General features: G+C 41.0%; 3 protein-coding genes across 3 annotated transcripts; 1 reads left to right on the forward strand and 2 right to left on the reverse strand.

The window, feature by feature from the left end:
* Positions 1-205: 205 nt before the first annotated feature.
* LOC110786357 (uncharacterized) lies at positions 206-814 on the reverse strand. Its single transcript, XM_021990902.1, has one exon. It carries the CDS (start codon positions 812-814, stop codon positions 206-208), a length of 609 nt encoding a protein of 202 aa, XP_021846594.1.
* A 3,130-nt stretch (positions 815-3,944) lies between these two features.
* Positions 3,945-4,559, reverse strand: LOC110786356 (uncharacterized). Its single transcript, XM_021990900.1, has one exon. The coding sequence runs from the start codon at positions 4,557-4,559 to the stop codon at positions 3,945-3,947; it is 615 nt and encodes a 204-aa protein (XP_021846592.1).
* A 5,435-nt stretch (positions 4,560-9,994) lies between these two features.
* On the forward strand, positions 9,995-13,150 carry LOC130463672 (uncharacterized). The gene has a single exon (XM_056832873.1). The coding sequence runs from the start codon at positions 9,995-9,997 to the stop codon at positions 13,148-13,150; it is 3,156 nt and encodes a 1,051-aa protein (XP_056688851.1).
* Positions 13,151-15,192: the final 2,042 nt, after the last annotated feature.

Genomic DNA, 15,192 nt, shown 5'->3' on the forward strand with positions numbered 1-15,192 from the left:
AATAACATGAAATAACCTTTCACCAACAATAGACAAAAGTTTATCTATGTGACCCACAATCAATATACATCAAAATTAAAACAAACAACATTAGACATTAAATAATTAATAGAAAGATTAAACAATCTAAAGAAATAACACTCAGAGATAGTAAGGTTTGTCAACGAACCTCCCCACACACAAACCCCTTATTGCTAGCAATATATCATACGCAATCATTACGATGCAAGGTTCCATCTTCAATAACGACCCACACACGACATTGAGTTACACATTCAACATGACGAGTGAAAACCCAGAAAACGGCGGTCGTCTTTCCAACTAACTTCATCTTCAACTCCATCTCCAACATCGGCTTCTCCTTCTTTAGTACAGACATTACCGAGATATACTTAACCTCCTCAACCGGAAGCGAGTCCACACTTATCGACACATCAATTAAATTTACATTGGCAACGACTCGTTTTGCAGGGATGATCATGGATCCAACCTGTTGACCGGAACAGAAAAGGCTAGCAATGACAGAGCTACTTGAGTAAGTGAAGACTGAGTGGCGTGGCGGGTTTACAACGATGCCGGTGAAGTTAACGGTGAAGGTGGCGGTGGCGTCGCTGGTGATCTCCGATTCTGTAAACGTCGGGATTTTGACGTCCTTGATTGAGAGAGTGGGTTTTATGGGGGTGTACATCAAGTAGAAGCAGAACAAACAGACGGCGGCGAGGATGAGCAATTTTTCGATAATGGTGGTCCATATCCATTTGGAGATTCTGGACCACCTAATGTCGATTCGTGGCTCTGCAGGTGGTTCTACCATAATTAATGTGATGATTTGTTGGAGGGAAGAGAGATTGAAAGGAGGTTAATTAGTAATGGTTTTTAAAGGCGAAATGGGAGGAGACTTGAGAGTTTAATTATTCAAAGTAAACCCTTTTGTAATATTTTATTACAATTATGTGTTTAATTTATTATGTTTGAAATATGAAATAATTTAAGGTTGTTAAAACTTAATTAACGTAGTACTACGATTCTACCAAGTACTAAATTATCATTGAATTATCTAAGGAGTTAAGTGAAATAGTTTATTTGGAGTTAGTTGTACAAGCCTATTCAGAGATCAAATGGACTTCAAAGTTCAAACACACCTAGAGGGAAAAACAACGTCAACTACTTTTAAAAATGGTGTTGAGGGGAGTACTCGGCGAGGAAATCTTTGCCTCAAGTGATTTGTGTCTATATGGACATAAGTGAGTACCAATACAGAAAATTTAGTACCAATATATAATATTTTAATACTAATAAGTAATAACACAAAATGACTTGTATTGATACTTCTAAGTAATTTTGTGTTATTGATACTAATTAAATTACATGTATTGGTATTCACTTGTGTCCATATAGACACAAGCCACTTGAAGTTTAGAAATCCCCGTGGTCGGCCTGTGAATATTTATGTAACATTGTCGTCCAACGAATAGATCAGTTGGTACAGAGTAAAAATTAGAAAAGTATGGCGTGTCTAAAGTTCAAATAATGTGAAAAACACTAGGTAGAAGTATAACTTTACAAGGGTGTTTTACGCTCTTTATTAGTTTTTCTCATTTTAAAATTTTAAAATGAGCAAAACAAAACTCCTTTAGACACGCAATTGCAACAAGTTGTAAATTTTCTCGTATAATTCTCAATTTCTCATATTGTAGATGCAATGAAGCCTTCGATGCACACTTGCGAGTTGCAGCTATTTCACACTCGATCCTTATGTAAGTGAGTAATGGCTAATATGGTTCATGGATCATGATTAATACTGATAAGCATATATATATGGCTTATAATCTTATAAATCTTATAAAAATCAGAATGTGGATCGTGTTGAGCAGCTTTAGTGGAGTTTTAAGTGCCGGACCAGGCCATCTTAACTTTTCGTTTACAATTATTTAGTAGCCCATATACATAATATGTTTTTAAGTGGATATCAACTACGGAGTAGTTTAGTTGATAAAGTTTTGAGTGGTGGTACTCAAGATTTGGGATCGAACTCGTCTACATCATTATCGTCTTACCTTGTATGGCAAACATTTTTGACAAGGTCAAAAGGAGTACTATGTAATTAATTAATTATTTTGGTGCGAATGAGTCATAAGGTATTACAAACTTCTTTTTTTTTTTTTTGCAAGGTAAGATGAATAGCCCTACCGGGTCGGAACCCCGCACGGGTCAACCCGCCCGGGTTAACAGGCTAGACACTTTGAGAGTGGGGGGAGTGATAAGGGGAACCCTCCCTCAAAGAGCTCCTAGTGGGGATTGAACCCCCAACCTTTTGGTTGGAAGGTGAAATCATTTCCACTAGACCAAGACACACTTAGTTAAGGTATTACAAACTACTCCGTACAAATAAGACAAACATAATTAAAAGTTAAAAGTTGTAATCTATCTACACAAGACTTCCGTCTGTATCATCAGACTACGACTTCATTGGTGAAAAGGAGCGCTTATAAGACTTGGAAGGCCCATCCTACAACGACGATTCAATATTGTGTTCATTGACAAAGTGAATTTAACATCAATATTGTGTTCATCTCACATACTTCATCCATTTTTTTTTTTTTTATTGCACCGTTTTCCTTTTTCGGAAATTGCATATTAATTGCATCATTTCCTTTTTTGACAAGTTTACCTACATGAAATGACATTTGTATCCTTATATGGGTGGTGGGGACCAAACCCCACTTGTTCTTTACCTAAAAACTTGTACTTAATCACATGGGTATTTTTGTCAATCTCTCACATTTTAGCTCCTTTCTTAATTCTTGTGTCCAAGGTATATGGTGCAATAATAAAAAAATGGAGGAAGTAATTAATTGCCGAAATTCGACTACACTTGCATACTATATACGTACGGAGTATGATTATATAGGCGGCCCTTAATCCTTAAATTATCTGGATTTAAAAATCCAACTATCCTCGTCTGGAATTATATTCCTCCTCTTGCATCATCATATGTTTTTCTTGTACTTATTCTTTATAATTTGTTTTAATTCATAATACCCCCGTTTCAGATTTTTATAATTTCAGACTCTTTTGTTTATTATTCATGTTCCTCAGTTCCTATGTCAAACTGTCAATTTCAATAAAATTACATCGTTTGATTGGGGTGAATTCCCTTGTGGTTGGATACTTGGATTAGTTTGAGTATGTTAGTGTTTAATTTAGTTTTGATGGAGTGTTGCGAATATGTTTCGTTGGTAAAAAAATTATACGAGATTGCAACAATTATAAAACAAATTTCAAATTGGTTTAGAGGAATCGGATGGAAATTGTTCTCGCAACTACAACAAACTGATAGATCGTCTCTACAAAAGGATGTATATTTCAACAGTATATATGAGAGATATCAGTTGAATTTTCTTTATTAAAAAAAAAAGGTGAATATGCAAAGAGATAAATTTACAAGCAGTCGCGGGAAATTTAGTATGTGGGAATGAGAATTTGGAGAATAGAGGGTGGATATAAATTGAGAATTGTGAATTCAAAAGAATATATACTTGGTATAATATTGACATATCTCTTGTTTGTTTAGTGATTAGAATAGATTGAGAGTTGATTATGAATAAATAACAAAAAATACTGAAAAATCCTTGATTATTTTCTTCCCTTTTGATTTCACTAATGACAAATTGGTCAATTCACTCTTTATCTCTAATCCCATTTCAATTCCCTACACCTTGTATGGGAATAAAATCAAGGGAATACACCCATTTATTTACCCATTTATTTACCAATCCCACATTTATTTCCCATTCCCACACAACAAGCAAGGTTAGCTTCTCATTTACACCTTCTCATTTCCCATTCCCAAATCCCAAGTCAACCCACAATTCCACAAAACAAACACCCCATCAAGTGATCAAGGAAATATGCACGAATAGAAAGGAACGAACGGAGGTAAGCTAGTCGTAGTAGCAATCAATGTGATGCAAAGTTCCATCTGAAATAACGACGGAAACAACACATTCAGCATAACACTCAACATGACGATTGAAATACCCGAAAACGGTTGTCTTCCCAACTAACTTGATCATCAATTCCAGCTCCATCGTCGGCTTCCCCATCCTTAACCCGAACATCGACCGGGTATACCCGACCTCCGTAACCGGAATCGAGTTCACATTTACAGTCACCTCCATCACGTTCTCCATTCCGGAGGCGACACGTCTTCCCGGGATGACCATGGACCCAACAAGTTGACCGGAGTAGAAGAGGTTGGCAGAGCTACTAGAGTAAGAGAAGACTGAGCGGGTCGGGTTTGCGACGAACCCGAAAAAGGAAACGGATAAGGCGACGGTGGACCCACTGGAGGATCCAATGAAGGTTGGGATTTTGATGTCGGTGATGGAGAGAGTGGGGTTATTGGGTTTGTAGTTAAGGTAGAAGAGGATGATGCAGATGGCGGCGATGACGGTTAATATTGGGATGATTGAATCGGGTTGTTCATCGTTATGAGGATTAGCTGGTGGCGGGGATGGTTGCCTTTGGCGGCGACGACGGAGGTTAGGTTCGTCCATAATTGTTAATGACTGGATTAGTGAATGATAATGGGTTTTAAAGGCAAATGGTGAGGAGACTTTAGAGTTTAGTGATTTCAAGTCAAGTGTGTATTAGTTTCTTTAATAAAAAGTAAATCCTTTAAAAAAAAATTACAAGTGTCTGTTAAATTATTGAGTTTAATTATATGTAATGATTGTAGGGTGGTTACAACTTCATTACAAGCTTTGGATGAGTTAAATTAATTTTGTTTACATTGTGAAAGGTGTATCTAAAGGTATTTTTATATTTATTTTAGGACAAATTGTACTTTACCACCTACAGAAATTGAAAAGTTGTTTTTTACCATTTAAAAATTTAAAACTTGTATTTTACCATCTAAAAAAATATTAAAACTTGTTTTTTTACCACCTGAAAAATGAAAAAACAAATGAAACTGTGGACACTAAAAATTTATAATGTATTACATTTTAAATAAATTAATTGTTTTGGACCGATATCATAATATTAATCCATCTTAATTAATTTAGCCCACCCAAATTAAATATCTGAATTACTCAAATACAATTTGGATCATATATTTTTGGGCTAGGTCATATTGTTAACCCGAAATAAACAAACCAAGTGGACCAGGTTAAAGACTCTCAAGTCACAAAATGGGCCCGAGCCTAAACCTATCAAGTCCAGTAAAGAAGTTTTCATCTCCTATAAATACTTCTCGTCTACTTCCGTGGCGGGGGATCAGAAATTCATTATTCTCAAGAGTCCATAAATTCTCTGGGAATTCTCTCTGAAAGTAGTCAATAAACACATCAAATTTGTGTCGACTGCTTAGCCAAACTCAAACTCAGGTTGACATCATCAGACGACCGTCACCCTAAACTCAAACTCAGGTTGACATCATCAGACGACTGTCACCCTAAACCCAAACTCAGGTTGACGTCATCAAACGACTGTCACCCTAAAACCAAATCCAGGTGTCACACACGTGTCATCGTCAGCTGCGAAACAGAATCAGAGGACTTAGTTTATTTCTTGTAAACTGTCAATTACAGAGATTGTACCCAAACATTCAAATATCAATAAAAATACTTTGTTACATTATTTTCTATCTTATTTTCCTAGACTAGAAAATTTGTGTAAACAAATTTTGGCACGCTCGGTGGGACTATCTCTGCCTCTCATCTCTGTTTCCATGGATCCAAAGAAAATTGACCCTCAACCCGCTGGCGTTACATCTATCACAGTTCAGGAGCGAGCTGCAGCATTGGCTGCAATGTTTCAGAACACTGGTATCATTACGAGAGGAATGAGGAAGAAGAATACTGCCTCTGCTGTAGCAGATCTGCAAACTGCATGCGTTCCTACCAAGGCGCGCAAACACCATGCTTTTCCCTCAGTTCCTAAGGTGTTTGTCACACCTTCCTCCCAAAGTTCACATGAAGCCCGTGTATTCGGTTCAGCGTTTCCAGCTAAACTGGAACAACATCCTGTTGCTTCTCTTAAATTGAAGCAAAACTTTCTTGGAGCTTATGACAAGATGGTCATCCACAATAGCCCACTCTTCGAATTTTATGACGGAGAGAACAACTCTGAAACTGGAAGTGTTTCTCCAACTGCGACATTCGAAGAGGTCCCCTTTGAGTTCTCACATGCAGACACTGCGTCTGTAATGGTGATTAACGCGAAAACTGTGGAGGAGCAACTTGCTGAGATGAGGGTTCTTCTCGAACGGCTAAAGGTGGATGGAGAAGAAAAAGATGCTAAAATCAAGCATCTAACTAAGAAGCTTAAAAAACGTCCTACAAACACCCCTTCAAGTCACGGGAGTTCTGAGAGTGATGGTGATAGCTCTGACTCTAGTAGTCACTCAGGTGGCTCTGTCAAAGTCAATGCCAAAAAAATACAAGACATGGTAGCCAAAGCTATCAAAAGTGAACTGGGAGGAGGCTCTCACGGTAATCAACGTTACGTCAAACCTTATACGAAGAGAATTGACAAGCTGCGGATGCCAACAGGTTACCATCCACCAAAATTCAACCAATTTGATGGGAAGGGTAATCCCAAGCAGCATGTCGCACACTTCATAGAGACATGTAACAATGGCGGTACAACAGACGATTTGCTCATTAAGCAATTTGTCCGTTCTCTCAAAGGGACTGCCTTTGATTGGTACACTGGTCTGCCCGCGCAATCCATTGACAGTTGGGATCAAATGGAGACGGAGTTTTACAAAAGGTTCTTTAGCACTCAACGCGTAGTTAGCATGACAGAGCTAACACAAACTGAACAATGGAAGGATGAGCCGGTCCTTGAGTACATCAACCGTTGGCGCGCGTTGAGTCTGGAATGCAAAGATCGTCTGACTGAAACTTCTGCTGTAGAAATGTGCATCAATGGAATGGACTGGGATCTTCTTTATATCTTACAGGGTATAAGGCCGAGATCATTTCAAGAGCTGGCAACGAGGGCTCATGATATGGAGATCTCCCTCAAAAACAAGAAAAAGGGGACTTCTTCGAAAGCAAAGAAAGAGAAGAAGGAATACACTAAGGTTGAGAAACCTTTCAAGAGTTTGACTAAGGAGACCATGTCAGTAACTACTAGTTCAACGCCTATCAAGATTTCAGGAAAGGCAAAGGAGGAATACAAAGCCTCATCTTCCAGATTTGTCAAGAGTGACAAGCCTACCTTGAAAGAGTTGCAGGCTAAGAAGTACCCCTTCCCAGACTCCGACTTGCCTGACATGTTGGATGACTTGCTTAAAAATAAAGTCATAGAACTTCCCGAGTCCAAGCGACCTGAACAAATGGGAAGAACTTCCGATCCTAAATACTGCCCATATCATAGGCTGGTGAGTCATCCTATCGAAAAATGCATAACTCTTAAGGAGAAGATTATGCAACTTGCTAAAGATGGGAAGATTGTACTTGATCTTGATGAGGCGGTTACAACTAATCACGCTTCAGTAGTTTGTGAATCACTTCTGCAGGCTCAAACCCTACAATTTGGAAGTTTAGAGCCAGTAATTGTCTACGTGATCAGACCAGCAGTTCAACATGATGATGTGTTGCCAGTTGAACACGAGGAGGATGACGGAGGGTGGACGGTCGTCACAAGGAAAAGGCCGAGAAAACAAGTACACAGGCCACAACCGCAACCCCCCCGTCACAAGAAGAAACCACAAAAGAAAAAGAGCGACAAGCGCTCGAAAGGAAAAAAGAAGTTTAGGGGTGCTAACAAACAGACTGTGCTCCCTATCGATATGCTTGAACAGGAGCCTTTGGATCCTGTAACTTTGGAAGAATTTTTTTCCAGAAGATTACTTTACTGCAGTGACTGTCAATACAGTCTCATTCATTGAGGGTGAGGAGGAACTAGTCGGTGAAGAAGCGACGTCCATAAAATTGACCTCACCACATTCTGAACCAGTGGTAGATTCAAAAGTTGCCGCTATCTTAGAAGCGTTGCCATCACGTATGGGCTGGAAGCAAATTTTCCATTTGCCTAAGGAAATGTGTCAACAGGTGGCCCTTGCCCTCCAACACCCGGAATTATATGTTGACAAGGTAAAGGATGCTGGGGATCCTGCGGAAAATTCGGCCAAATGTTTGTCCTGTAATACAGCTTTAGCCTTTACAGATGATGATTTGCTCATGGGGTCAAAGCCCCACAATCGACCTTTGTTTGTGTCTGGCTATATTCGTGAACAAAAAGTTGGTCGTATCTTGGTCGACGGTGGATCCGCTGTCAACATCATGCCAAAATCCACAATGATTGATTTAGGGATAAAAACAAATGAATTGTCAACCAGTCGGATCGTCATTCAAGGATTTAACCTTGACAGCCAGAGGGCAATAGGCATAATACGCCTCGAACTCACCATGGGGGAGTTGACATCATCTACCCTTTTCCACGTGATTGACACAAAAACGTCTTACAAGATGTTACTTGGACGCCCTTGGCTTCATGAAAATGGTGTCGTCGCTTCGACCCTCCACCAATGTCTCAAATACTATCGTGGAGGTGAAAAGAAAATCAATGGGGATGTCAAACCTTTCGCCAAGGCCGATTCCTACTTCGCTGACGCAAAATTTTTTGAAGATGAAGGGGCGTCAAGTGAGATACTGCCATCTCAAATCCTCTCTACAGGCAAGAAGGATGATAAGAAGAAAGTTGATTCATCCTTAATCCCTAAGGAGCCGCCGATTCAGAGGAAAGAAATTCAGAAGGAAAAGGTGACTAAAGAGGTTGTCACTCAACCCACCCAAAAGGCAAAAGCGTCGTCGACCGCCCCTATCCTGCGGTACATCCCAAAGTCGCAACGCAAAGAAGGAGAATCACCATTTGAGGAATGCCAGGACTCTAAAATTGAGGGAAAGGTGGAGAAGAAAGTTGATGAAGTCGCTCTCCAAGACTTGAAGAGTAAAACAATCTTTCCCCTGGCTAAGGGTAAAAAGAATCGAATCATCAAGTCGCCTACAGTTGAAGAACCTTCAGGAGTCAAGGAGCTAAACAAAGAAAAGTTTGACCCGAATGCGTATAAGCTCCTGGCGAAGTCGGGATATGATTTTGAAAACCCAACACCTATGGGTAAAGTCATTGATGCTAAACCTCATGGTCTCAATGACACACAAAAGAGACTTCTGGAGTACGGTGACGGGTTTCAAGAATCCAAGACGGGGGTAGGATTTAAACGCCCTACACCAGTCAAAATCTCGATATGGCGAAAAGTGAATACCTCATCTTCACAGTATATAACTGCAAAAGAGGTTGAAGAAAGTAAAGTTGAAAGTGATGGTCGGCCAGAAAAGACTTCTGTTTTTGATCGACTGTGTCCACCTGCAACTAAGAACCAGGCATCTGTGTTTGACAGGCTTGGTGAACATGATAGTATGAGGAAGATATCATCAAGTCCTCAGACAAAGAGGAAAGGATCCGTCTTTAGTCGTGTCGGCGTGTCATCCATGCCTAACGACCAACCAAGACGTTCGGCACTTAGTCGCATCAGGAAGAGAAATGATGATGCAAGAAAAAAATGACGACGCAAAGGAAAGTGATGACGCAAGAAGTGTGGTTCCCTCCCGCATGAAACGTACTCAAGACATAGACATCACCGAACAACAACCTCTTAAAGCAAGGGTTCGTACTGTGGTGTTTACCAATCAGGAGAAGTCATCTGATAATTTTGCGGAGGACGACCGAGAGTCTGTTTCCTCTAATCATGTGACAGCGCAAGAAGTCTCAAATTCTGATGAAGAAATAGAGACCGAGGTGGCTCCCAAAATACTTGAAGATGGGGGGCAGACGACTGTGGACGAACTAAAAGAGTTAAACCTTGGAACTCTTGAAGAACCACGTCCTTGTTAGCTCTCTTCTCACTCAAGAGGAAGAACATGAGTATGCTGAATTACTCTCAGAGTTTAAAGACGTCTTTGCTTGGAGCTATAAAGAAATGCCTGGTCTCGACCCGAGAATTGCTGTCCATCGCTTGGCGATAAAAAAGGGTGTTAGTCCAAAGAAACAATCTCAAAGACGTTTTAGACCGGAGTTGATCCCTGAAATTGAATCCGAGGTAAACAAACTTATTGGTGCAGACTTTATTCGTGAAGTCAAATACCCCACATGGATAGCAAATGTAGTCCCCGTGAGAAAGAAAAATGGACAATTACGGGTTTGTGTGGACTTTCGTGACTTGAACGAAGCATGCCCGAAAGACGATTTCCCGCTACCAGTCACGGAAATAATGATAGATGCTACGACTGGTCATGAAGCATTGTCTTTCATGGACTGTACAGCCGGATACAATCAAATCCGCATGGCTCCCGAAGATCAAGAAGCGACAGCGTTCCGCACACCGAAAGGGATATTTTGCTATAAAGTCATGCCCTTTGGATTGAAGAACGCAGGAGCCACGTATCAACGTGCGATGCAGAAAATTTTTGAAGACATGATGCACAAGATAGTGGAATGCTACGTTGATGACTTAGTAGTCAAGTCCAAAAAGAGGGAGAGTCATTTGTCTGATCTCCGCAAAGTCTTTGAAAGATTACGAAAATGTCAACTAAAAATGAATCCCCTTAAATGCGCATTCGGTGTCACATCTGGAAAATTTCTAGGTTTCATTATCTGGCATAGGGGTATCGAAATTGATCAGACAAAGATTAAGGCAATCCAAGAGATGCCCGAACCTCGAAACCTTAAAGAACTTCGTGGTCTTCAGGGGCGTTTGGCATACATTCGAAGGTTCATCTCCAACCTTGCTGGGAGATGTCACCCATTCAACCATCTCATGAAAAAAGATACTTCGTTTGACTGGGATGACTCGTGTCGAAAGGCATTCGAAAGCATAAAAAAGTATTTGTCTTCTCCACCAGTGTTGGGGGCACCAGTCAAAGGAAAACCTCTTATCCTTTACATTGCTGCACAAGAGCGGTCGTTGGGGGCAATGTGCGCTCAAGAAATAGAGGATCGCAAAGAGACGGCTCTTTACTACCTGAGTCGGACTTTGGTGGGTGCTGAATTGAACTACTCACCCATTGAAAAAATTTGTCTTGCTTTGGTTTTTGCCATCCAAAAGTTAAAGCATTACATGCAGGCTCATACAGTCCATGTCATCTCAAAAGCTGACCCAATCAAGTATATCCTTTCAAGACCAGTTCTCTCAGGACGACTTGCTAAATGGGTTGTACTCATAAAACAATATGACATTGTGTACGTGCCGCAAAAATCGGTCAAAGATCAAGCAATAGCAGATTTCTTTGCAGATCATCCAGTGCCACCTGAATGGGAGCTTTCTGTTGATTTGCCTGGGGAGGATGTGTTCTATATTGACGTACTCCCACCTTGGGAAATGTATTTTGACGGGGCTGCTCGTCAAGATGGCGCTGGAGCTGGGGTTGTCTTTTTGTCTCCAGAAAAGCATGTTCTGACTTACTCGTTTGTGTTAACTCAGTTATGCTCAAATAATATGGCCGAATACCAAGCCCTAATTCTAGGCCTCCAAATGGCTGTGGGACTAGGATTAAAGGACTTGGATATTTACGGAGACTCACAGCTAGTGATTAGCCAACTCTTAGGAGAATATGAAGTCAAGAAAGAGGATTTAATTCCTCATCACAGACATGCAACAAAATTGCTTGAGAAGCTTGACACTGTTAAGTTAAATCATGTTCCAAGGAGTGCCAACAAAATGGCTGACGCACTTGCAGGGCTTGCAGCCACTTTGGCACTGGGGGCAGAAGAAACCATGTCAGTACCGGTTTGTAACCGTTGGGTCGTTGCGTCAGACATAGACGAAATTGAAGATGAGGAATATGAGGAAGTCGACATGATCACTGTTCATCAAATTGACCAAGAAGATTGGCGTCAACCAATTGTTGACTATCTAAGTCATCAAAAATTGCCTAGTGACCCAAGGCATAGAATGGAGATTCGTCGTCGAGCCCCTCGATTTATACTTTTTAATGGAACTTTGTTTCGACGATCTTTCAACCACTCATGGTCGAGATGCATCGGAGACGAGGAAACAATGAAAGCCATGGAAGAGGCTCACGCTGGAATTTGTGGTGCACATCAATCAGGTCCTAAATTGTATGATTGCCTTAAAACAATGGGCTATTATTGGCCAACAATGGTGCAAGATAGCATGGACTACGCGAAGAAATGTGAAGCTTGTCAGTTTCATGCTAATTTCATCCACCAGCCTCCAGAACCATTGCACCCTACGGTCTCATCTTGGCCTTTTGAAGCATGGGGACTTGACGTGGTTGGTCCAATTACACCAAAGTCGTCTGCGGGTCAAGCATATATCTTAGCAGCAACTGATTATTTCTCTAAGTGGGTGGAGGCCATTCCTCTTCGCGAGGTCAAGAAAGAAAATGTCGTCGACTTCATTCGTACCCACATCATTTACAGGTACGGTATACCTCGACGGATCATCACTGACAATGGGAAGCCATTCTTCAACACATTGATGACAAGTCTTTGTGAGAAGTTTAAATTCACGCAGCATAAATCGTCCATGTACAACGCTCCTGCAAATGGCCTAGCGGAAGCCTTCAATAAAACACTTTGTAAATTGTTGAGCAAAGTTGTTTCAAAATCAAAACGCGACTGGCATGAAAGGATAGGGGAAGCTCTTTGGGCTTACAGGACGTCATACAAAACAGCAACACAATCAACCCCATACGCTTTGGTGTATGGTGTCGAATCTATTTTGCCTTTGGAACTTCAAATTCCATCATTGCGAGTAGCTATTCAAGAAGGGTTGACTAATGATGATAATGACAAACTTCGTCTAGCAGAGTTAGAGGCACTTGACGAGAAAAGACTGCAGGCACAACAGAAATCGGAATGCTATCAGGCTCGTCTGTCACGCGCATTCAACAAGAAAGTTCGACCTCGCTCTTTTCAAGTGGGGGACATAGTTCTAGCAGTGAGACGACCTATCATTACTTCACGTAAGACTGGAAGTAAATTCACTTCAAAATGGGATGGTCCATATGTTGTGCAAGAGGTATACACTAATGGGGCTTACAAAATCGTTGACGCAGAAGGACTACGCGTGGGGCCTATCAACGGCAAGTTTCTAAAGCGGTACTACTCATGAAAAGTGGAATCTTTGTAAACTCCTAAGTAAGAGGATAAACTGCTCGCCCAAAAAAAAAAAAAAAAAAAAAAAAGAGATGGGTGTTGAACTACGTTGGCTTGATCTTGTAAAGTAAATCATCAATTATTTTGCAAGTACGTAGGCAGCTTGAGTAACAAAAAAAACTATTCAAGTGCAGCCACACCAAAAAAAAAATCACAAACATTACTACACTCCTGGCCCGCAAGAGTCTAAACTGTGAACGGCAAAATAATTATTCATTACTACACTCCTGGCCCGCAAGAGTCTAAAACTGTGAACGGCAAAATAATAAACAAAATATGTTCATGTGATAAGTATGAGTAATGACAAGTATTTAGACAATACATCAGACAAAAAAGAAAGGAAAGCAAATAAAAAAAAAGATACGCCTTCACTCCATCCACTCATAGGGCTTAATCATGGATTGAAGCTCTTGTAGGTGCGTCTTCTGTTCTTCGAGTTGAGAGATCTCTTCGGCACTCACAAAAGGCGTTGATTCCAATTCGTCAAGACTTTGCTTCGCAACCTTTACTTGATCCTCAAGAGATGCCAAAGATGTACCACTAGTCGCCAAGTCACCTACCAAGTAACTCTTGATCTCACGAGCTTCCTTCAATTCAACTTCAAGACTGTTTATCTTCTTCGTGATCGCGACATCCTGTTCCTCCGGCTGTTTCTGCCTTTCCCGTGCCTCGGCAAAGTCAGACTCGACTTGTCTAATCACCTCAGCTTGGGCGTGTATCTCACGCTCCACCTGGTCAGATCTCTGTCGCTTCGCTGCAGCCTCTTCCAACGCAAGATAAGACTTGACAGACCAAACATAGGAGTCTACCTTGCGTTTCAACAAACTTGGATCACCTCTAAGTTGTTGGATTCCCTTAAACACCATGGAAGCTTCTTCATATCTTTGGGTAACCTCGAGAAAGGGTGTGCTCTGCAATAGGCGTAAATATTCTGCACCTATCAGTTTTACTGCATTATTGAAGATAGTAGAAGAATTTGGACCCGGACGAAAAGAACTAACAGACATGGCATGGGTATGAACAGTCTTCGATACATGATTAGAGACATTCACGGGAGAAGGTCGAACGCCCAAAGCCTTAGAAGCAACTTCAAGAGAGTTAGGGCCGTCGACTGATTGTTGACTTTTGGGGGAAGATGATAAGTTGACATTCGAATTCATCTGCGCCGAGCCTAGGGGAGCCAAGTCCTTTATGACAGTCAACCCTTTCCCTTTTCCAGGAGTTGATCTAGGGAGAAACGGGTCGTCACCCTGTGCAAACAGATAGTCAGTCGCAGTATTCCCTATATCAACTTCCAAGTCGAGATCACCGTCCTGCAAGTTAAAAATAAATAAATTGAGGGACGATTATTTTGTTTGGTTGATAGGGTGTTACTTTCTTTACAAGATATGCTAGACAGAAATGTTAAGGAAAAATCTGACAGTAAGTAAATAAGAAGTACTCACTATTTCAAGGTTGGATGGTACAACGGATGATTCGGGAACGTCCAAGAAAAACCTATCAGCGCCCAAGTCGTCGACGTCCATACTTAAGTCATCAGAGTTTTGTCTTACCCTTCGTCTGTGTTTGAAGTCGACATCAGACTCGGCATCGCTAGCAGTCTTATCATTGTTGTCAAGTCCAATCAACGGGCGTTGAGCACTGTCTATTCTGGAAGAACGTCGTTTACGACTGTCGTCAGTCCCCTCCGGATGCATGACATCACTTCTTTGACGAAGTACCCCTTTCTCGTTACCTTGACATTGTTTAGGCTTGGACGTGTCAGACACTGCACCCGAACAAAGAACATCAACACCTTTTCTCAAATCGCCTATACTTATTGTAGGCCACACCTTTTTGAACTCAGGTGTCACCAATTCCTTCCAATTGAGAGACTGACTTGGGGTGAATACTCGAGATCGACTGTCTTTGAAGAGTATGATTGACCAATACCTCAATGCCTCATAGTAAGTTACACTTCGCTCGTCCACACCACGACGAAGTACACCTGTGATCTCT

Source organism: Spinacia oleracea, chromosome 6 (assembly GCF_020520425.1).
Source record: "Spinacia oleracea cultivar Varoflay chromosome 6, BTI_SOV_V1, whole genome shotgun sequence".
NCBI classification, from domain to species: Eukaryota; Viridiplantae; Streptophyta; class Magnoliopsida; order Caryophyllales; family Amaranthaceae; genus Spinacia; species Spinacia oleracea.

Coding starts and splice junctions, on each gene's coding strand:
- LOC110786357 (XM_021990902.1), bottom strand. CDS start 814: ATGGTAGAACCACCTGCAGAGCCACGAATCGACATTAGGTGGTCCAGA.
- LOC110786356 (XM_021990900.1), bottom strand. CDS start 4,559: ATGGACGAACCTAACCTCCGTCGTCGCCGCCAAAGGCAACCATCCCCG.
- LOC130463672 (XM_056832873.1), top strand. CDS start 9,995: ATGCCTGGTCTCGACCCGAGAATTGCTGTCCATCGCTTGGCGATAAAA.